The sequence below is a fragment of the Aquila chrysaetos genome, chromosome 9 (genome assembly GCF_900496995.4).
Source record: "Aquila chrysaetos chrysaetos chromosome 9, bAquChr1.4, whole genome shotgun sequence".
Lineage (NCBI taxonomy): Eukaryota > Metazoa > Chordata > Aves > Accipitriformes > Accipitridae > Aquila > Aquila chrysaetos.
Window position 1 is genome coordinate 22063806 of NC_044012.1, and position 22951 is coordinate 22086756.

General features: G+C 51.0%; 1 protein-coding gene across 1 annotated transcript in view; it reads right to left on the reverse strand.

Moving 5' to 3' along the window:
* Positions 1-22951, reverse strand: part of HYDIN (HYDIN axonemal central pair apparatus protein) — a 161548-nt gene that overhangs the window by 14009 nt on the left and 124588 nt on the right. Inside the window, 28 exon segments of the mRNA XM_030026239.2 lie at positions 959-1071; positions 1932-2092; positions 3302-3520; positions 3862-4004; positions 4342-4599; positions 5190-5298; positions 6098-6290; positions 7268-7419; positions 8047-8282; positions 8636-8840; positions 9480-9594; positions 9918-10156; positions 10434-10602; positions 11101-11200; positions 11742-11841; positions 12751-12949; positions 13412-13584; positions 13690-13849; positions 15185-15304; positions 15551-15733; positions 15914-16116; positions 16540-16752; positions 17246-17866; positions 18626-18791; positions 20040-20181; positions 20667-20850; positions 21150-21302; positions 21768-21976. Coding sequence (XP_029882099.2) covers positions 959-1071; positions 1932-2092; positions 3302-3520; positions 3862-4004; positions 4342-4599; positions 5190-5298; positions 6098-6290; positions 7268-7419; positions 8047-8282; positions 8636-8840; positions 9480-9594; positions 9918-10156; positions 10434-10602; positions 11101-11200; positions 11742-11841; positions 12751-12949; positions 13412-13584; positions 13690-13849; positions 15185-15304; positions 15551-15733; positions 15914-16116; positions 16540-16752; positions 17246-17866; positions 18626-18791; positions 20040-20181; positions 20667-20850; positions 21150-21302; positions 21768-21976 — 5238 coding nt within the window.

Sequence of the window (22951 nt, forward strand, 5' to 3'; positions counted from 1 at the left end):
CCTGCTCCCCTGTGGTCTGTAGAACTGAATTTTGCTTGTTGTCTGTGGTAGAGAGAAGGCTTTGGGGAACAGCACTGCTCTGTCCTTCACACCCTTTCCTTCCTTCCTCTTTGTCAGACTTTCATAACCGACAACCAGACAGCTAATGGCACAGCCCAGAAGACCTGCTTCAGCGCAAGTGTACCCTGTGCCAGGGAAGAGCCAACACCAGGACCCACAGGGGAGGGAGAGAAGCACATTCAGAGCATCAAGGACTTTGGTTGAGGTCTCTTGACCTCATCTTGACCATCAGACAAGCTGCCTGTGCTAGGAAACACAAGGTTTGACAGCTCTCTTCACTCCATTTCCTGATAAGACCTCTCGGACACACGGCTCTGTTTCCCTGCAGAACCATGCTGCTCCCAAGGAGACCATGCAGACACAACCACATTACTGCAGGTTAATGAGTCACAGCCCTGCTGTTGAGCTCTGATAGCTGCTGTGAGCAGGGTCTCCACCTACAGCAAACACTCCAGTGCCCAAGTTAGGAGGGTTAGTTTTAGACAGTGACTTTGCATTTGCCCTGGACTGGGGAATTGCACACAGACAGTGACTGCAGGTCAGGTAACTCCTTGTTACGCCGTCAATTTTCCCAGTCTCAGACACTTCTCAAAGAGGTGCCCTGATGTCCCTCTTCCCAGTCCTGACCCACTACGTGGCTCTCCGCTGAGCCAGGCTCAGCTTCCATGCAGAGCCCAAGTGTCAGAGCAAGCATAGGATGGTCTGAAAAGCAGAGAGGGGGCAAGGAGAAAGTCTCCAGCTGCATCTGGGAAGATGCTGATAAAAGTGGATGACTGGATAGGGATGAAAATGCAATTCATGTTTTGGGGTGAAGTGGCATGGTCTTCTCCCCAAGACCTCAGCTGCCAACTGAAACACCCCGGGCATGCCCAGTTGCCACACAGAGCCGGTGCCTTACCATCCAGACTGGGTGGGAGCAGCTCCCCAGTATGGATCACTGCCCTTTCCTCCTCCACAGCTGCCATCCAGGTGTATTCCAGGGCCACATTCCCTGTATTGGACAGCTGGAAACTGAAAAGCAAGAAGGAGGAATAAAAAGAAAACATCCAATAAATACAAAGCGAGTAAAAAAGTAACACTGTACGGTGGGCACCTGGTACCCCTTTCTTTCCACTGAGTAGCATCTTCTTCCCCAGGCAACTCTGCCACATCTAGACTGCTGCCCTGGGCCGCCCCAAGGCCAAGTATTTCAAAGTTTGGAAGTTAAAGAGGAAAGGACAGACATGGTGCCCAGGAGACTTAATCCAAGGGTCTTATTCTGGTCTTTATGTCTTGGTTTGACATAATTTTGACTGCAAACTCGTCCTCAAGCAGATGAGGACAGGCAACATGCAATGAAAGCAAAACCACAGCTGTTCTCAGCAGAAAGGCACAGCAGAATTGAACCTCTCCTGGCACGTCTTGGCAGAATGGCAGCCACCATCTCCTGTTTGGCTTTGTGTGCTGATATATGGGCCCCAGCACCCAGCCAGGACTTGGAAAGGATGAAACAATAAATGATTTGTTTAAAGGGATGAACAGCAGGTGAGACTGAACGTAAAGCCCTAGAAGGGACTCAGGTCCACATGTGAGAGAACTCCAAGGCCCTGGGATGTGCCAGATTATTTATGAGTGGAAGCTGAAACCTCAGACTCAGCAGGCAGCAGCACCACCCTTCAAGGCTGATTAGCCTGTTAGAAATTAGAATAGGTTTATTCAGTGGCCGAGCAATAAACATGTCAGTGTAACCTTTGTTGGCACGGGACCATGAGTAGAAGGAAAAGCAGAGGCCACTGCAGAGCACAGTGCGGCTCTGGGGAAGCAGACACTGGGTCAGCCCTGGGCAAAGGCAGCTCCCACTTGCAGGTGCCTGCCTGGCCTCCAACACTCACGTGAACATCCTTGTCTGGAAGAGCAAGGTCTCCTTGAACTGAATCATGTCCGTATCCAGCTTGAACTCGGCGTAGTCAACGACAGCACTGAGGCGAAGCTCCACTTCGCGGCTGCTCTTCTCCAGGACAGTGTGAGCTGGTTCAGGGTCTGTCTCAATCACCTCCAAACAGGAGAGGGAAGAATTGCTGAGCAGAGCCCAGAAAGCCAGGCTGAGCAGGGAGCCTTTTGGCCTCCAAAATCAGCCATGTTATAGGGGCTAGGAAGAACCATTCCCATTTATTTCCCTGGAAAGATGACAAAATTTGTCCCTTCCGCTACGGTATTTGTTTCTACCTACTGATCAAAGCAATCACCACCTCAGCTGTGAATACACCCATGGGGACTATAACTGTGTATCTGTCCTTGTGTTTCAACCCTGTAGAGCGTCTGACCTTTTTCCTGGCCACCTATAAAACCAGGAGGCCTCTAAATTAGGATTAAGCTCCCCTGCTGGAGCTCTGTGGATGGAGAAACCCAAGAATGAACAAATCTAGAAAGCACCTTTTCCTTCTCGTCTCAGGAGAAAGTGCTTTCCAGATGTCTCGTGTGGGGCAACAGCCACACTGGTGGGGGTTGGGGACAGGCATTTTGGCGTGGGAATGAACTCACTAGGAAAGTCTCTGACTGCTGATGCTCTGATGGGGAAGAAGTTTGGTCTACAGGTCTTACAATGGTTCAGAAACTAGGGAAGAACCATCACCCAAGATAAGTGTGTTTGGCAGCAATGACAGTAAAAGCAAGAGTTTCTGGAGGTGATACTTCTCCAGACTCCTGCATGACTGCCATACAGTACCTGGGCTGCTCCATAATGAGATATCCCACACGATATAGAAACCACAACCAAAATCTCTGGTATCAGTGTAGACAGAGCCCAGAGCTCACCCACAATGTGCTGGTGGGCTAGCCGGCACACGTAGAAGAGCACTAGTGTTGCTCTCCACTTCAAAACAAGAGACAGAGCACAGTGGATTTAACTCCTTGTTGGTGAAAAGGCACTGAAGCAGATAACGAGATTTTAATACCATAAAATGTGTTATCATAAAACATGACCTCCCATTCAAGACAGGCTGCAACACTTCTGCTTTTGGCAGAGACCGATCATTTGCATGTGGCTAAACGCCTCTTGTCAAAAGACTTCCCCATCTTGTGTGAGCATATCAGGTCACCACACACCCACTTCTCCCCTAAAAATGCACTGCTGCTTACCCTCACAGATGGATTAAATGTCAGGAGAAAGCAGGAGCTGCTTAGCCAGCAGAGATGGCAGTCTGCTGCCGTCGGCAGCTCTTTTTGTGGAAGCTCAGTCAGCTTTTGCTGTTGTGCTTCTTACCTTCTTCTTGACAGGCCACGTGGCTGCCGAGCCCCTCGTGGCATCCACCCACTTGACGGTGTGCAGGCGGTCATCCCAGTCGGTAACCTGCTCTGGTGGCAGCTGGAAGGCGATCCTAGCCACCTTACACTTCACAGGGTGCATTTTGAAGGCAACCACGACATCTGATTTCAAGGTCACTGTGATGTCTTTAGCGCAGCCAGCATGGAGATGTCCCACCTATGGAGAACCAGAGAGCCGAGACCAAACTGGAATCACCAGCAAGGGCAGGACTGACAGCAAAGGGATTGATGTGGTGAGCAGCTGTGCTAGGAATCTGCATCTTTCTGTGTATTTATCTGAGGTTTGATAGAGAAAAGTACAAACAAAAGATGCCATCTCCCATAACACAAAGCCTTTTCTGCGGGGCTGACAGCCCTGCCCCAGCAAAGCCAGGGATTGCATCTCCTACGTGGCACTGAAACGGGCTCTCACCAGTGCGTGGTGACTCCCTGCTAGCTCCCAGGAACCTGCCAGGCAGGGCTTGAGCAGCGGGGAAAGGCAGAACCATCCAAGCTCACCTGGGGGGAGAAGTGAAATGGAGTGCCTGCCAGCCACTCAAACCGCATCGCCTCCACCCTGCTGCGATTGGTGATCGTGAAGGTCACGGTGTAGGGTGTCCCTATGTGACAGTCCCCGAACTGGATGTGATCCACTCTGGCAGCTGTTAAGAATGAGAGCAAGAGATCTCAGCGTGCAGTGAGGTCCATCCGCCACCCTCACATGCACAGACACACATATGTCCAACTCTTCCTTGCTCCAAGCCTTCCTCCCTCTGGGAGATGCAGTTCCCCACCCCACCACTTTCAGGGAAACACCCTGGCACATCCCTATACATGTGGCTGTGTTGGTGCAGAGAGACAGGCAGTTCAGCACATGCTGCCCCTGCGCACATGGCTGGCATGCTTACAGACCACCAGGTCCGGTGGGCGGTAGCGCAGGCCTGGTTATATAGAGGACACAAATTATCATACATGGTCTTAATCACTCTCCTCTCTTACCCTCAATTATGTCCTCCTCCGTATCGCCCTCAGTGTTCTCCTTGCTGTCTGCCACTAGTCCATGGATGTTTTCTAGTGTGAAGTCATCCTCATAGCCTTCACCCACCAGCTGAATGTTGGTCTCTTCATATGGGTTGTCCACCACTGACAAGTGGATCTTCCCTTCCAGACGTTGGGCCAGGGTGGGTTTGAAAAGCACGTCAAACTCTGCTAATTCCCCATGATGCAGGACCAGGGAAGCAGTGTGAGGCTTCCTCTCTGCACAGCAATGGAAATCAGATGAGTTATACGGCCGTACAGAGAAAATATTTCCATGGGGTGTAAGAGGAATAAGAGGTTGAAACCCAGTTGCCTCTAAGCACAGGTTCTCCCACCAATGGTTCCAGGCCCTCCTCCCATGTTCACAAGACTACGACACCACGATGCGTATCACTGCTTAAGTATCTTAAACTCAGGTTAACGCCCAGCTCTCACTCACACTGCATCCAGCCAGCTCCTGCCATATGTAAAGCTGAGTCAAAGAGTGGTTTTAGCTTTTGTTGGCTGGCTGTGGACTCAAGGGCTGCCTCCGTTCAGGCTGGTAACTTCCCACATGCAGCAAAGACCTCAGATGGTCCGCTAAAGTGGTGATAGTCCCCCACAACTCAACCCACCATGTCCAAAAGAACAGAAAAACCTCGTACAACTTGCTAGGAGGAAACCCTGCAAAGAGTCCACGTGCAGAACTAGGGATACAGAGCACCTCAGGAAAGAAACTACGTCTAACATCTGGCTGCTGCTTGGCCAAGCCAAGAGCAGGGCACATTCTCCCTGTGTGGATGACCACACTTCGTGGTTAATGAATGTACCTTCTCCAGGAGAGTCCTCCTCCATGCCCGCAGCTTGGTAGATGCAGTGTGTGGTGGGCCTGGCTTTCAAGAAGAAAACTCCCCCTTCATCCAACAGGTCTATCATCAACTGAGAAAAGAGAATACAGAACATGACCACACTGGTGTAGGTACAGGATGGCAGGTGGATTGACACCATACAGCTGCTGGTCCAGCACGGGGAACCCAGCACACTTCCCCGCTTCAAACACAGCTCTTAGCACAAGGTTTAAGTGAAATCAGACAGAAAAAAAAGCGTTCAAAGACATTGGGGTATAATTAAAATATAACCAAACAGGACAGAAAGTACTAAAGGTAGTGAGCAGAATGTAATTTAACTACAACTGAGTTTAATTAAAAAGTAGTAAAATGTGATCAAACACAATCTAACGTAACTAGAACATCAAACATGCCCATGTGAGAACGAAAACATGAGAAGAGAGACAGGGGGAAAAATACCCCACTGACTTTCTTGTTTTGTGTTTAACTGAAAAGGATATACTGGTCAAAAAATCACATCTCCAAGAGGAACACCCTTCCTGAAAAGTAGAAGTCAGTCATTTGCTTAAAAAGAATTTCTGAGACTAGCGAAGACCACAGCAGTGGTTGCAAAGGAGACGGAGAGAAACGTGAAGGGCTGATGGAACTTTCCTAGAGGGATCTGGCTGAGAAACGAGACTCTTCCCACTGGTTTGCCAAAGCATCTTCCAGAAAGTCAGAGGAGTTGTTCTCCTGCAATGGAATGGCTCTGAGGAGGAGGAAAGGGTTTCATTTGGTGTTCAATTGCATGCATAGAGTAGCGGTGCATCTCTAGCATGTTTTCTGGCACCTCTCCTCCATGGCACAAGGACTTGCTTCCAGACCAGAGCATTCCCTGAGCAGGTCCTCACCTGGACAGGTATGATACCACTGTTATGAAGGACCAGAGGGAGTTTTTCCGAATCACCCAGCAACAGCTTCTTGAAGAGCAGCAGAGGGTTCCCTCTCTTATTGTGAAGGACCGGGCGCAGGACCGTCACCCGAGGCAGATTCCCATCTCCACTGATATCGAAGGTCAGGCTTTGTGCTTTAATTGCTGCAGGGCTGCAGGAGAGGCAGGGAGAAATCGTTACAGCTGGCACTAACCCATTCCCCACTTGGGAAGCACTGAAATGAGTGCCACCTGCTGCATTTTCCCTGGCTGGTGCTCCTGTACCCCACAAGACAGCTCCCCCTCATCTCCCTCCTCCCAGTCCAATTAGGGCCATTCACAAGAGGAATCTGCTCTGAAGAGCCAGAGCCTTCCAGAATAACAGTTAAAAATAATTTCATTTAATTGAATCACGCAGTACAGCAGGTAAATGATGAGGCAACAGATGAGACATGGCAAATTCACTGGCTGTGGCGATAGGAGACATATGCAAAAAGCACAAGCACAGCATGGAAATAGTATAAAAGCAAGAAGGGAGAAGTAAATAAATAACACCATCAGTAAAGATTATTTCAAGGACACTTAAACAGGAATTGCTTATTAGGGCAGAAAGGTGACTTATCTTGTCCCAATTCAGGACAAAGAGGGGGGGAAGAGCAGGTTAGAGCCCCGGACACAGGTCCCAGGACAGAGGAACCGGGCTCCTCTTTTATAAGGCATCCAATTGTTCCTTTAACATAAAATATCTTAACATACTGCAGGTAATCACATAGGATCATCTCATTTTAACGTAAACAAGAAGGAAATAATGCATGCTGACTTTCTGACACAGAAACCGCTTCATCTAATCCTTTGTTCTTGGAAAGCCCCAGCTCAGCTGTTGCACATCTCCATTTTTTTCTGATTCAATAACTTCCAGTTGGCTACCTAGTGTTGCACCATAGTCATTCATATAGGCTAAACTATGACCCTTATTTTTCTGCTCTGCTATGTCTAGTAGTTACTGCCTCCTATATTATCTAATGTGAAGTACTCTACCTAAGGCTATTGAAAGCATTAGGGTTACCAAGAGGTCTATGTCCTCCCAGAAGAGAGGCAGCTATCAGAAAGGTCCCCCCCCGCCCCACCAAGATTTCACAGGGCGAGTTACCTTGCCTGGACATCAAGGGAAGCCTCAAAAGTGCACTGGTAGTTCTGCATCATTTGCGGAGTGAAGGTCACTGTAACAAAGGCGTGGGAGCGGCTGGGCACGCACATCCGAACGGGATCCACCTCGAAAATGTCGCTAATGCGGCTGTTAAGCTTGGGGGAACCCACAAAGTGGTGTTAGGAGAAAACACCCTTCAACATGATGCAGTCTTATTCATATATGCATCACGGGGAGTAGTCCCAGACAGCATGTCTTCCTTTCTGCTTCCCTGGACGGGCTCCTTCCACATCAGGGGGTAAGATGACCTCCCACAGGGAGCTGCCATAAAGCCCAGGAGTACAAAAGCTTGCTTTGAGCACTAGGCAGCCACCCCAGCATACATGGGAGGTGGGGACTACACTGAAAACTCTGCAAATAACCTAGAATTAGCCTTTAAAGAGAAGGAAGAGACCAGGGAGCCTGAGAAAATGGTCTGCTTTGAGCCCTGGCACATCAGTCCAGTAAAAGCCAAGCCGCCCCCCCTGCCGAGCGTGCTTCCAAGAGACGTTCAGAAGGGTTCAGGTCTCCCACCAAAGACCCAGAGGTGTGAGCCAAAACCTGGCTTCAGAGACAGGCCAAATTCAATCCAACTGTCACCCTGGCATTGCTGTTCTCCCCTGTAGTTTGACCTGCACTGAGCTGGACTAGTCTGGGCAAGAGAAAGCAGTGAATCTGGAGAACAAGGCAGGCTATCACACAGCCTTTAAAGAGCAACCGTCATTTTGGTCTCTTGTTCTTACCTTACCGGGGATGGGTTTGATGGAAAGGACCACGTCACAGGGGACTTTGTCCACATTGCGGATCTTGAAGCGAGCTGTGGCCCGGTGCCCAACCAGAACATTGGTGAAGATAAACTTATTCTCATCTGTGATGAACACGCCCTTGTCTTGCACTGTCTGTAGGATCTGGCAGAGGTTGCTGTTGCTGCAGATTCGATGCTCCTCAAAGATGGACTCTATGTCATCAACCACAAATGCTGCGAGCAGACCAGAGGAAGGGCTGAGGGTGGAGAAGCCTTCCTGCTGAATTTATTTGGACCCTGTTGGCCTCTCAGAAGGCTTGATAAGCCCTTTCTGCCCAGGTCACTGCAAAACCCAACCTTGGGTGGGGGAGTTGGCTGTGAGGATGGAGCTTAGTCACCCTCAGTCTTAAAGGGTATTGCTTTCCTTTTATCCTTCCATGCATCCCTCCCAGCCTCTCCCCACTGGCAGACTTGAAAAGGACTGGAACCTCTGAGGATCTTAAGATGGGTGCCACTCTATCCAAGCAGTAAGTTTAGGTGCTGCTCAGAAGCAGGTCTGGCTATGGGAACCTGTGGACGGGGCGTACCTGGGAGGCAGGACTCAGCAAACAGGGTATAGGGGATGCCAAGGGGATTGTCCTTGGGGTCTCTGTCACTGATATCGATGGACAGGTGCTCCTTGCATGTCCCTAGTAGCTCTGCGTAGCAATCCACTATGATCATCTGCTGGCCCCCAGGAGGGATGGAGCCAAAGCCAGGGTACACCGTGAACATGCCTAGAGTGAAGCGAGCCTGCAGAAAGAGTCCCGGGAGAAACTGATGTCTAACAGCCTTACCTTGAGCACCTCCAGCAAGGAGTATGCCACTCCTTGGCCTCCAGCCGGGCTCAAGCCACTAGTCCCAGGGCTGGGCCATGGAGTCATCCGTCCCTAAGGCAGCCCCAGGATGAGATGAAGAAGCTAGGAGGAGCTGCAGGCCTGTCCTGAGTGGCACAGAGAAAGGAGTTTGGGTGTAAAGGGTAAAGGTGATAGCTGGCATCCTTCAACCTCCAGGGCTAAAACAGGAGAGCAGGAATAACTGTGAGAAACGATGGGAGAGGAGAGAGGGGACTGGGAAGAAGAAAGCAAGGTCATCTGATATCTGTGAACTGGGAGTTCAAACAGGGATATTCTGCATAGACCTATTTTGGCTAGCACCTACCAAACACAGGACCTGCTCCCCTCTCTTGACCCCACAACTCCAGGTCTGAGCCAGAGCATGGGACTGTCAGTGGGACTGAGCAGCTCCTGCCCCTGCTTGTGGCTGGGAGATGATGGACCTCCATCATGCAGACCATCTCCCATCCCGTGGTGATGAGCCCCCAGCCTGGGCACAGCAGCATCCTCCCACACCACCTGCAGTGGCATGTACTGGGGAGCAGGAGCCACCCACCTGCATGAAGGGGTTTGTGTCCTTTTGCAGCGAGTGCTTGCTTTGCTTCACCGAGGGAGTCATTTTGCTTAAGTTTTCACTCTCGTGGGACCCAGCAGATTTCATCTGATGTGCACTGAGAGGAGAAAGCAGAAACACCCATCATGCTGAGCTCCCTCTTGCCTTTCTCTGAGGCCACAGCTGGCCTTCCTCCCCATGGAGGAAAGTCCTCCTGCTCCCAGAGGGCTGCCTGCACCACCTATTGCTGTAGCTTATGGATAGATCAGCTATATCACCAGCTTTGCCCTACACGTGGGGACACTGAGACATTCTTCTGCTCCCTGTTCACAAGCCAGTGACGCAGAAAGACAGTAACCCGGGTGTCCTGGCTGTCTGTCACACACCAGCCATGCTGTGGAGCCTCCTCAGGCAGGAAGGGTGGTGCAGGTCTTCTCTCACCTTTTTCTTGGCAATACAGGTGCATCCTGGTCTGCTCTGTAGATGAGGAATTTAAAGTCAAGGATGCCTTTGTTCTCCAGTGTGAAGGTGCGAGTTTTCCTGGTGCCATTCATCATGGCACCAAAGTTGATGAGCGAGGCAGGGTAAATGCTGTACTTGCTGAATACAGCTTTCGCTGACACCCTCACTGGGATGATGGCGATGGTCTCGCCTCCTTCACAGATGCTGGGCTCAATCACCTGCAACCAGAGGAAGGGTTGGTAAACACAGCAGAGGCCAGTCTATCTCGGTCCCCTGACCCCACCCAAAGTCCCCATCAGCTCACTGTCCCTGTTTAAACGCCTTCTCCAGAGCCAGATTTTCAGCTCTGCTTTGGAAGCATCACAAATGGTTTCTGAAAGACCTTGTATATGTATGAAAGAGGATTCCCCAGCTAAAGCCTTTCTTCCAGAAGACATGTCCTGCTTACGCTCCCAAGACATGGTGTGCTAACACCACCCGGCCCAGGCAGCTCACCTGGCAGTGCAGGATGGGTTTGTCCTCAATATTCATTTCCATCTTGGGGTGGAAGAGCAGCTGGACCTGCGTAGGGCGCTCAGAGACAGTCAGCATGCCCTTCTGCGGCTGGATAGTGAAGTGGGATGCCAAGTCGGGTATGTTGGCATCTGTGGTTTCCAGCTTGAAACTGGGGAGAAAAGGAAGGAACAAAGACCTCTGCAGTTAAAAGTACAGGTGCCACGAGTACAGCTGGGACTTTGCGTAGGACCATAAAAAAAATAAAAGGGAAAGAGTCCATCTCTGCTTGGGGAATCCCAGATCTTGACACAGAGTGCAGACAATCATGAGTGTTGCAGGTTAACCTTGACACTGAATTTTTTCATTCCTTCCTTTAAAGAGTCTCAAAGAGAAATGAGCTGACCCTCAAAGGAAGGCAATGAATCTCAGCAGTGAGCGGCTTAAATTTCAGGGTCTCTCCTTCTGGTTCCTGCTGAGCTGTGAAGAACTGCTGGTGTGTGGCTGGATTCTCTATTAAAGTATTTTTCATTAGAGAGCCCAGGTTTTCTATTTACCCAGATCATGAGGTAGCTAGCATGGGAACAGATTCTAGCCGTGGACAGAAGGAGAACGCAGGCCTGGGCAGATGCTGGCACCATGCGTTCACAGACCAGGCAGCTGGACCCACCTGTATGCAATCTCGTACTTCCCTTTGTTCTTCAGAGTCAGCACTTGCTTTGCATCATCTAGGACCTTAAGGATTCCAAAATCCACGCTGCCATCTGTACCTGCAGAAAACCCGCAGAGCGAGGTAAGAAATGGTCAATATTTGTGAGCTGTTGCAGATTACACCAAGCGACAAGATTTGGAGTTTTCAGGCGGCGCAAAACCCTTCTCGGCAAGTTTCTGTTCTTGGAAGTTTTCTCTAGTTACTTTGCTTCCCCTTCTCTTCTTACTCTGAAAATATCTGCAGGGTTTAGCAGCTAAGGAGCTTGGTTTCCATCGCCTTGCTTCAAGGCACAGATCCAACAACTTCATGTGCCGTGCTGAGCCTTCAGGAGTTGCCAACTGCTTGTTCACACCACTGTTGTTTCAAATCCCCCAAATCAACCTGCACATGAAGTTGCACACATCAAAGTTCAGAGGCAAGAGACTCAAGGCTGCCTGTGCCCTGACAGTGCTTTACTCCACACAGCTTGCAGGATACGTGCTTTATGTATCTGTGCCATACTTGCACGCTATCCCATCCTGTCCCAAGTGCTTTGGTTGCCCACCTGCCAAGGCAATCCAATGCACCTGGACTGCTTTGTTTTGGGGGCATCCACTGACCTTTAGAAATGCTGATGCTCAGAGCAACGTCATAGGCCTCTGCAAGGATTTGGATATTTTCAATCTGAACAATCCCCAGGATGTTTTCTGCATCTGAAACCTGAGGCAGCAAGAAACAAACACTGCTTAGACCATTCTCCTAAATTCTTTTGGTAGACAACATATGAGTCCTTGTCTCTGCCAGCTGCTTCCACCATGGTCTCCCCTGCTTGACAAGCATTTGTGGACTCCCAAGCTTTCTTAACTTGTTCATCTCACAGGCTGACCCAGCAGGAGTCTGCTGCAGTAAGAAACCCTGTCAGCCCAACTCTGCACTCCTACAGCTGCTGCTAAAGCACCCTGGGAGGCACAGCAATATAAAAACAACCACAAGAAAATGTGAGGTGTCCCAGAGCAGGCGGCACTGACAACCAACCCTCTCCTCTTCAATCACCCAGCATCCTCACTGAAACACAGCCCCTAAACCATGGGGAACAAAATGCCAGGGCAAGAGTTTGTTGCTCTATGCTAAGAGCCCCAGACAGACTCCAGGATGAGTGCAGGGAGAGCGCTGCGGTCTGGACAACCAAACAGCAGCATTCAACCCTGCACAGCGGCAAGGTGGTTGTAGTATGGGCTCAGGACGTAGCACCTGGTTATCTGCGGTGATGTGGATGCTCAGGGACGCACCACGTGGTCTGGCAAAGCCAGTTTGAGGCAGCAGAAGTTGAGGTCATAGCACCCTTGTGTCCATCAGGTGCATCTCTTCCTGACTCCACAGCATACTTGCCCCATGAAGCTCAGCTACAAGAGCCCCCTAGTAGTGACTTAATTTCCAAAACATTATCTTCCAGTGAGAGTCGCTTGCTGCTAAGGGCCTGGCCCCCTGGCAATGCAGGTAGAAAGGAATCTCATGAAGGCTCATCCTTTTGCCCTCTTTGCAGGGCACCCTTCAAGCACAGTCTCCACCCCTAAGAGCACAGGGCTGATCACTCTGCCCTGCTCTACCAGGGAGGGCAGTCCCCCTCACCTCCAGTCGGATTGTCTTCTTAATGCTGAGAGCCTTTGTAGCCTTGAAATGTAGATACACGCCAAACTCTGTGCGGGGACCAACGATGCCCTCATCTTGCGACACGGAGAAGTCCTCGCCGAGGTTTTCCAGCCCACTGAGCCGCCAAGCCACAGGCAGTAGGGTGCAGTTTCGCAGGACCAGGGTCTTGCTGTCCCTCCTGCAGAGACAGGAAGACACTCAGCACTGGCTGCTTGACTGTCATGCTGGCCTTGCAATTGAACGCAACTTGGAGCAGCCCTATCCATGCGTCTGAAGCCACAGTTAAATGCTTCCTCTTTGTCACAAGAGGTGAGGTCCTGGGGGAGACCTGGAAGCTAAAAGCGTATCCAGCAGAAGAGAGATAAGGAGGAGCAACTGGACTGCTCTCTGAACCAGCAGACAAGATACAAATGCATCAGGATGCCCATCGCATGGCATTGCTGGAAGGCTACAGAGCTTGTGGCTGCCATGGCACAGCCAAGCCAGCAAAAAATGGTAAGCAATAGACTGGGAACTGCTTGGAGAAGGAGAGAAGTTAGCCCAGCCTGCAATCTGAGTGGCTACACAGCTAGCAAGAGAAGCTGAAGGGGAGCTCACTGACAGCTCTCATCCCCAGCAGAGCGGCTGGGGGATGACTGACCTGTGCAGAAGCAGCTTGTCGAAATGCACCTGCTTGGGGCTGACCCCCAGCTCCACCTGCACCCCCTGGCAACACAGGCGGAAGACCACCGGCTCCGGGTTCTCCTTAATGCAGCAGATGAGGTTGTCTTCCATGAGGCCAGCTGAAGTGGGGTATGCCCAAATGCTCAGCTCCTAGCCCCATCCCCACAGAAAGAAATACAGAAGAGCATTCAGTGCGCAGGAGGAACGGCTCCTGGGAACTTCTGCCAGTGCCTGCCCTACCTGCCCGTCTCCTACCTTTTTCTCATGGGGTTTCAGCCTCATGCTGGGAGGGTCTAAAAGGAACGTGTCTGCTTTGAGATCGCGCTCAAAGAAGAAACGCACCTCTGTTTCCAAGGGGGTGACGTTGAGGATGGTTATCTTCTCGCAGTTGCTGGGATAGTGCAGCGCCTTGTACCTGCCCACAAAAGGAGAAAAGGCTGCAGAGGAGACAGTTGCCTTTATCATGCATCGAGGAAAGCACCATGTCCCGGCAGCAGGAGGCTGCACTGGAAGACCATGGTCTAACAAGCAGGCTAAGAAAAAGGATCACTTTCAGGGGCACATCACATGGTATGCACATTCATCCTTGCGTTACTTTGATGTCTGCCCCTATACTCAGTGCCTCCATCCCAGAAGCGTGATGATGCACAGGCTATTTAAAAAGCGTTTTACAAAATATACATTCAAAAGGCTCCTGGAAAAATAAGAGTATGGCAGACACATGGGTTCTTCCCCCTTCTTTGTTATACCCTTCCCTGCAGAGTATAAGGAAATGCTTTTGAAAAGAGGTTTTAAAAATAGTTTAGCTTATCTCTTTCAAAGAAGTCATCAGACTGCCTTGTATTTCATGGGTTAGCTCAAAGTCTGAGGGAAGGAAATAGGAAGGATTAATTCCCAAGAGGAATGCTAAATTAAACAAATGTCCCTTCTCTCAGGTGTGGAACAGAATTTGGAGTTAATGGGCTTAAAAAAGCGAAGAGAAACCCAAGACAGTTCATCAGCCTGGCTAAAGATCCTCTTTTGTTTTTTAAACTGTTTTGATTTAATTTCCTTGGGTTGTCAAAATACCACTAGCTCTCCAGAGCTCCCATGAAGACAAGAACTCCATTTCTAATATTAAAAAAAGAAAGAGCAATGTTAAAAATAGAAATATGCCAGCAGCTAAAATGACAACTTTTTTAGTCAGGCTTTATCCAGCAGTGAGGATCAGGAAAATGTAATTCCCATTTTCATTCCTCTGCAGGTTCCACCCCCCCACACACACATATTGGCATGTCAATTCATAAAGTCTTACTAACATTACAGATTAATGAATGGTTTACAAAACCACCAGCAGAATAAGTGCTCGTTCAGTCTACCCGTAGAGCAAAAAGCACTTTAAAAAAGCACCATAAAGTTCATTTCATAGGTGGTGAAGCTGAGATGTCGAGGGGTGACACAAGTTGCCCCAAGTCACCTTCAGGCTGGAAGCAGCACCCGAGGCCACCAAGGCACCCACCAGGTAGGAAGATCAGCTCCCCAGCTCCTCCAAGACTCACATGCCTGTTATCTGCTCAAGTTCACACATCTGTGGTCCTTCAACCCCATGTATCTCCCAGTTCTCTGCCTGGGCCTGCTCTGAGTTGTGCCACTGGGACAGTGTGTCTCCAAGCATGTCCATGAAAGAACAAAGCCCTGAAGATCCCATCCCAACATCTCACACTATGCAGGCAGCGCATCAGGATGCTCACTCGGGGTGTGGAGCACGTACCATTCTCTTGACTTCCCACACAGCAGCGGTCCAAAGTGGAATACACCCGTGTTCACGACATACTGCTTGAAGATGATGTCATCATCTGCCTTGCTCCTCCTCCAGTGAGGAAACACCAGCCTGGGCAGAGAAAATGGGGAATGAGGAGCTGTGAGATGCTCTAAATAGAAAACCTAGTCAGAAAGCCATAACCCTTATTGGTGGCTGAAGTACCACTACTGGTTCCCAGCTCCAAGCATGGGAAGATGCTGAGCTGATCAGGCAGCACGCTCTGCCCAAGGCAGAAAGTCACTGGGGTACAAGGGGCACCCCTGGCTCTGAGTTCAGGAGGGAGCACTGTGGGAAGCTCCCACAGGCAGGCCTTACCGTGGGTCCTGGCTGATGGTGGGATACAGGCAGGTGCCCCTGCAGTGCAGCTGGTACAGTCGGTTTGTTCCCAGGATCTCAAAATGCAGTGTCTGATCAAACTGGCCCAGCACCGTGGAGCTGAAGTGGACCTTCAGTTCCACCTCACCATGGGCAGGCACTATCCATCGGCAGCTGCTCAGCCTGGCAATTAATGAAGAGGCTTCAGACATTGCTAACGAGCAAATGAGACAAGGAGGAGGGTCGTGGACTTGCAGTCCCATGGAGGCACTGGCAGAGGGTCCCTGTGGAGCTGGGGACGATGGACCTTGTTTGGCAAGACGGCTGTGAAGTAGAGGGAACACCTCCTCCCTCACCACTCACCTGACCAATCTCCCCGGGGATGGGACCGTGTCCATGCTGCTTTGGTGCGCCTCGGGGGAACGTGTGGGCGCTCCTGTGCCCGGTCCCTGGAGACCTCTCCTGCCCCGGCCAGAGCTCCGCTTCTCCCTCGCAGCTTCCCGGCTGCCCACAGCTTTCTCCTTCCTCGACCGGCTCCTGGTTGGGGTGATCTGCTCCTCTGGTGTCTTCACACCAAGGGGAAGAGAGAAAAGGGAGAGAGAGGTAAGACCTGCCCTGAGACATCTCCATCCTGGAAAGAAAGCTGCTTGTTTGTTAACAAACAAGAAAGAGAATAAATAACCAACTACATCTGCCCATGGACTTGGTCTTATTGGACATTGTTTTGTCTACAACATCTCTCCTTGCCCAGGACCCCTCCCCACCCAGGACCCTCTCCTCAAGGGAAGTTGAGGGGTTTAGGTGATTTTTTTTCTCTCTCGCCTTACAGAACTGCCCTATGTCTCAAGCAGAACTGTCTCTTTTGGACAGACAGAAGGGATGCCCGCAGACATGGGGCCCCATCATGCCTTCACTGCCCTTCCACAGCAACCCTTTTCCATTCCATCTGCCCCCCATGCCCCCATCCAGCCTGGCCCCTGCCCTGGCACCTTCACTGTGGGCACAACGGAGGCATCCATGAGACTTTCAGTATCCTTCTTTTCTTCTTCTGCAGTGGCACCTTCTGGCACAACAAAGATGAAGTGCTTGAGGGCTTCTCCTGCTGCAGGGGCCATCCGCTTCTCCGGGTAATGGATCACAGAGTAGAAAGCAGTAGGGGGAATGGGAGGCCCTGATGGACCCAGTCCCAGCTCATCCAGGATCTAAAGCATAAGAGAAAACTTGGTTTATATTCCCATCGCCTTCATCCTCACACTTCCTTAAAGGCACTGAGCTTTGGGCAATGGTTTTTTTTTTATTTTTATGGAGTACAGTGCTTTTCTATGCCCAGTGGGGTGGGCAGGCTCCAGAGCAGTGCCAGGACCTACAAGTGGAATCTAGAGAGAAATCTCTCCTCTGAGCAACTCAGCTGAAGGAAACAATGACCATAAGCTGCTCTGCCCTGGGACCATTTTTAATGATTTCCAGACTGGGAAGCTCTCTGAACAGACAGGATGCTTGAACAGAAAGCACTCCCTCTTTCCACCCATCTGAGGGACGGTGAGAACCTCCCCAGCCACATGGCTGCTGTGGAGCCATCGTGGAACATCATCAGTGGCCTGGTCAAGGCTCAGTGCTGTTGTCACCTGGTGGGACACAGTGCACCAGGGCCCAGACCATGGCAGGCTCAGCGTCTGAGCCTTGCAGGGCTTTTACCTGCTCTGCTGCTGGCAGCTTGCCACTCTCCAGAATCTTCCTAGTCACATCTTCTGAGCTCAGCACCTGGATGTCCAAGCAGGGCACCCCGACATCCTGACCTCTGGCTGATCCTTCTGCACCTTCCCCTTCCAGCCAAGATAACCTGGAGTCCTCAAGAGCCTTCAGTTTTTCCAGGCGCTCCTTCTCCAGGCGCTCCTTCTCTCTGTCCTTCCGGCTCCTGCGGCTGGATAAATGCTGGCGCTGGTCTTCTGCTTGGTGCCGCACGTCCTCTTGGTTCAGAGGGGACAGCAGGATACCCTGAACCCTGTCCCAGGATGACAAGATCTGCGTGACATCCTTCTGCGATGCCTCATAGATCTTAAACCTCAGGGCCAAGTTCTTCTTGCTGTCACTCTGGGCCTCGTTTTTGGTTTCCCCCTGTTCTGGATCTGAGGGTTGCACAACCACTGCCGAGCAGGCATCTGCCAGGGGAACCACGCTCTGCTTTTTCTTATCTTCCTTGTCACCTGCAACAGAGTCTGGGTGCTCCTTTACAGATCCCTTCTTGTCTGCCCCCTCAGTGACATCTGACTGGTTGGTGGTGGATGCTTTGGTGTTGCTGGTGGATGTGTTCATGTTCTGGGCAGGAGGAGCAGGAAAAAGCAGTGAGCATTTCAAAGCACTGACTCAAATGCTGTAGGACAGTGACGATCTTTACAATAGCACCCCAAGCCTCATCCGAGACCCGTGCTAGGTGCTCTACAAATCCCAGTTCAGAACACAGCAGGTACCCAGCTTAGCTCAAGTGAAACCACACTCTCCAGTATCAGACTGATGAGGAGTCCTGCAAACCAGCTGAGAAACAGAACAGCTTCCCCAGGCCAAACAGGGAACTGAAGACACATCCTTACTCCTGTGCAGTCCTCTAGGCTTGTTTCTGGTGTGCTGAGCATCCCTGTGACTGGCTGACACTTTGGGAAGTCTGGCTGCCAATGAATACCTAAGGCTTGGTGGTATCTCCTGCCAGACATGTAGGAAAAGATACCATATCCCAGATAGATCATGGCTCAGCAGTGTAAGTCACATGCAGAGTCGGGAAAAATGCTGGACTAAAACTATCTAGGGCTTCACAGTGAATGTATGGAGTTACATGAAGTGATGATTCAAAGACAACATGATCCTAGAAGAGAAGCTCTACCAATAAACCCATGAGAAAACGCCCCCAGTGAAGCAGCAGCATGATCAAACACCAGCTGTTGTTTCCCAGCACAGCCCCACGTGTTATTCATGACCAGGTTGCCCAGCACTGCATGTGGCTGCCGGCTTCTCGGGAAATGCTACAGCTCAGCGGGAAGGTCCCCAGGGCTTTTACTCATCTCTATAAACACAACCACCCACCTGCCTGACTCCAGGCTGGCTTTTCTTCCCCAAAGCATTATCTTTGTCTTTTCCAGGCTCTCTCTTCCCCCGCTTAGACTTCTTCTTCAGCTCTTCTTCCTCCTTCAAGCGTTCTAGCTCCCGCCGGTGCTTTTCCTCAAGCTCTCGAGCCAGCTGCTCCATCTCCCTTCAGCAAGTCAGACAGAAAACATCCCTGAGAGTCACCACCAGAAATCTGCTCTCTGCAATCCCAGCTGGTCCTGCATTTCAGTCATTGACCCTGAGGCCAGGCAGAACCATTAGACCATCTCCATGGGCTTCCCTCAACCTGGAGAGGCTGGGAACATCCAAAGTGAGGAAGGGTGGGAGGGGATCTCCAGAGCCAGCCAAACCTAAGCCTTGCTGTCATAAGGTCTCAGTTGTGCAAATTCCCCAATAAGGTCTATCTGGACACCTCCAGCACAGTGCTGAAGTCCGATGCACCATCACTCCGCACCGCTGCCTGAAGCCCTCTCTTGATTTCCCAGTGTAAACCAGCTCACAAATCACTAACACCTACTTATCCCTGCACCAGTACTTGGCTTTTCCAGCCATTCTGCCTGGGCATAGCCCACTCCTTAGTGAGAACAATCATATCAATCAGAAAGCAAAGGCTGCAGTAACTCCCCTCCTGCAAAACAGGCTCTGAACAACCAGGTTTCCTGCTGGAACCCAGCTGTAACTGTGGGAAACTTGTGCTGCCTGTCCTGGAAATCATAATTTGAAGCAGTCCTAGTGATCTCCTCCCAGGTAAGCAAACTTCAGCTGGGGCTGAAAGAATTGCTGAAACACATGCTCACTTTAAGCAAGTCCCTCCCTGAGTTTCAGGCAGGGATTAATACAGGCTTACACTTGTCCTACGCATCCTCCTGAACAAGGCTGCCTTGCTGGATCAGAGCTTCTCCCAGGCTCACCTGCTGCTGCAGCTGAAAGTGAGCTTAAGAAGTCACTCAGTAAGGGAAAACCTGAGAGATCAGCATGGCAAGGACTTCACCTACGGCAGGACTGGGATCCAAACCAAGCCAGCACAGCTGTGCCTCACACCAACCCATACCACAACCCCTCTGGTTTGGTGAAGGAAGGGCATGAAGAAGATGAGAACTTAGAGACACTTAAAAGTGCAGCGGCAAGGCAAGCACAAAGGCCAGCTCCCTGCAGCCAGCATCTAAGCTGGAGGGCTCACTGCTAAAATGGAGAGAAGGTGTTCTCATCTCACTGGAGGAAGGTCCTTCCTCTGTTGGGAACCAGGAAGGTGGAACTGGCCATCCTTGTGCTGCTTGTAATAGACACTTTTGGCCTTTGCTTTGTAACCCCTCTGAGCTCAATCAAGGTCTCTGGATCAGGGAAACACTTCAGGGACACTATACTGGGGAGTTATCCACAAAAGGCTACAGACCTCTTCTTCCTCTCACGCTGGACTTCTCGTATATTGTTATTAAACTGAGTTTTCTGCTCCTCAGTGAGCGCATCATACTCGTCCTCATCCATCTCCCAGAGACGTGCTTTTTCCCTCCTGGCAGCTTCTTCCTGCTCCCGTCCTTCAGCACAGACGAGAGGAGAAACCATTAGTAACTGCAAGCAGAGCTTGCTATTCTGGGTGAGCTGTGAGGATTCGCAACTCTGTCCCAACCCAGCCCATCATCCTGCCAGGAGATACTGGGCAGCTCATATCCCTGCTCCAAAATTCAGATCATCCCCCAAACTATTGCCGGTCAGCAAGTTCCCATGGTTTGCCTGAGTCACGTGCACCAGCATTGTGGACAGCTGGCCGGTGGTTAGTTATTGAGCCACAGCAGCTTGCGCTTATGCCGAAGCTTTAATGTTAGAGACTCAGATAAGTCTTACAGCCTCAGCTCTGCTGTATTTTAAGCAACTGTGAGCTGAGTGCTGGCTACACCGAGGCAGAAGGTGGAAGGATTATATAAAAACATTTCTTACAAGCTCTGCTGGTAACCCAGATACACATGGATAAGGTTGAGGGCTTGAGAGAGAAGATTTGAGAGGTATGGACATGAAGAGTCACCTTCCTGTTCTTTTGTGGCTGTCTCCCTGGCTTTCAAAGAAGCATAATCCTGGAACAGGTTCACAAAATAGATATAAGGCCGATTTCTGACAGCTTTGAGCAGGCAAAGGAGAGCAGACGCCGTGTTGCGTGCAAAGAGCGTCTCCAGGCCATCAAACACCACTCCCTGGTAGCAGTCACTCAACTGCGAATAAGTCGAAAAGGAAGAAAAAGTCAGCTATAGCACACGCATTGGGCTCTCAGCTAGTCAATAAACCCAGATGTCAAAGGACACCAGCCATCATTGTTCCATGTGCAGCAGCTCAGACAAGCTCTGATCTTTCCCTGTGCTCTGCCAACTTATGCCATCTGCAGCTTCACCCAAGGATCCCTGCACGCAGCCCAGGACTCCTCCGACAGCAGATATAGACCTCCTCCTCTCTGAATTGTACCTCACTGCCTGTCTCTGTAGCAGGAACGTATCATTTGCCTCCACCCACGTACCTGCAGCCTTTCAGAGAGGATGGCCACCAGCAAGTCCTCAGGCAGCACGCAGCTCATAAAGCCCAGCTCTCCCGCTGTGCTGCCACTGATGCTCAGCCATTGCTGCTCAGGAACGCAGGGAAGGGGAGAGAGGAGATGAGAACTGGATGAGCCCTGCAATGTTGAACACCACAAGAAAAATAAACCACTTTGAAAATCCCTGAACAATTCCAGTTGCTGGGCTTGGAGCTGGGATTTCTCACTAGCGGGAGACTAGAACAAAACTGCAGGCCAGCAGCTCCAGGGGACAACCCTGGAGGGCACATCCCTTGGCGAGCAGAGACTCAAGCTTCCAAGCCTCCAGCACAACACCCCAACAGCTTTGCCCACCACCTGCAGCCACGTTAGTCAGGACTGCACTTTGCCAACAAACTGTTAAGACCCAGTAGAGTTTTTCTGCCAGAGCACAGGCTTTCATTCCCACCCCGAGCCATGCCCAGCCTGCCCAGCTGGCTCTCTGCACTATATACCCCTGCACCAGGCTCTGGGTGACATGGTGCCTCCACTGTAAGCAGCCCCTTCACTTCTCAAAGGCAACAGAAAGGTCCCAGGCATTAACCAGTGCAGATCGTGGTTCACCTGGGAGCCTGTCGGATCTGTTACATGCTGTTTCTGGGATTGGGACGCACGGGCATCCGTCTTCCTCTTGCCTGGTGCGGTGCTCGCCCGGCCTCGGGAACTGATGGACTGCAGGCTGACTTTGTCCCCAGAGCTGGACTCGCTCACGTCTGGGCTGTGCTTGGCCTCAGCACTGAACTGCAGGCTGAGGGACACATCTGCATTTTGACCTGCAGAGTGGACAGACGGCTCAGCAGGGCTGGCGATGGGCACTGCAGGAAGCAAGCAGGCACCTTCCACCCCAATGGGCGAAGCCCTGCGTCCTCGTACAGACACAGCACTCGTCCCCCAGCCTGGAACTAGCAGCAGTGCTCTCCAGAAGTAGCTCCTTCCCTGCTTCTCTTATTAGCATGATAAAGCATACCATCTGATACTGAATTTTAAAGCCAGAGTTTTTAATGCACAGCCCTGTCTCCCTCCTAACAAATGTGCGTGCAGGTGACACTGTTTGCATAGTAGCTCCTCTACGGGTCAAACCAAGGATTTGTCCTCCAGGACCATCGCTTCTGTACCTTGCACCCATCCTGCGTTCTCACATAGAGACTGTAACACGCAGCCCTGCCCCAGCTGCATCATCCATCTCCATTGGAGCTAAATCCTCCATGTGGGATAACCCCACCTGGGACCCAAACCCTTCTTCCTTCCACCAGCTCCCAACATAAGCAGGTTCAAAGCTGAGCAATGCAAAACTTTCCCACCAGAGCCAGGGTCTGGCCTTACCCCGCAGAGCTCGGGGCACCAACTCCCAATAAAGTTTCCAGTCTCACATGGAGAACAACACAACATGCACGAGCTGCGTGACCTGACAGCGTATATAGGAAAATCTCTGGAGAAAAGAGCTCATCTGCAGAGTCTCTCTCATCTGAAACTCCTCTGGGAGGTTATTCTTCCCTTTCTCTCATGTTTGTGAAGCCACACTCCAAGTCAGTTGTCTAGTGCTTAATGAGGCACTTCAGAGGGCTTTTTCCCAGTTAAAGTGGGCAGCAGCTCTGCCTGATGGCCATGAGGAGCAAGCTGGATTCAACTTTGAGGAAATATAACAAAACCCTGAGAAAAATACAGGTGTGCTTCACCACTCCTAGGAAAAGGAACATGTGCCAAGAAGCCCAGGGGCAGTAAAAGTGCCCCTGTCTGAGCCCTTAAAA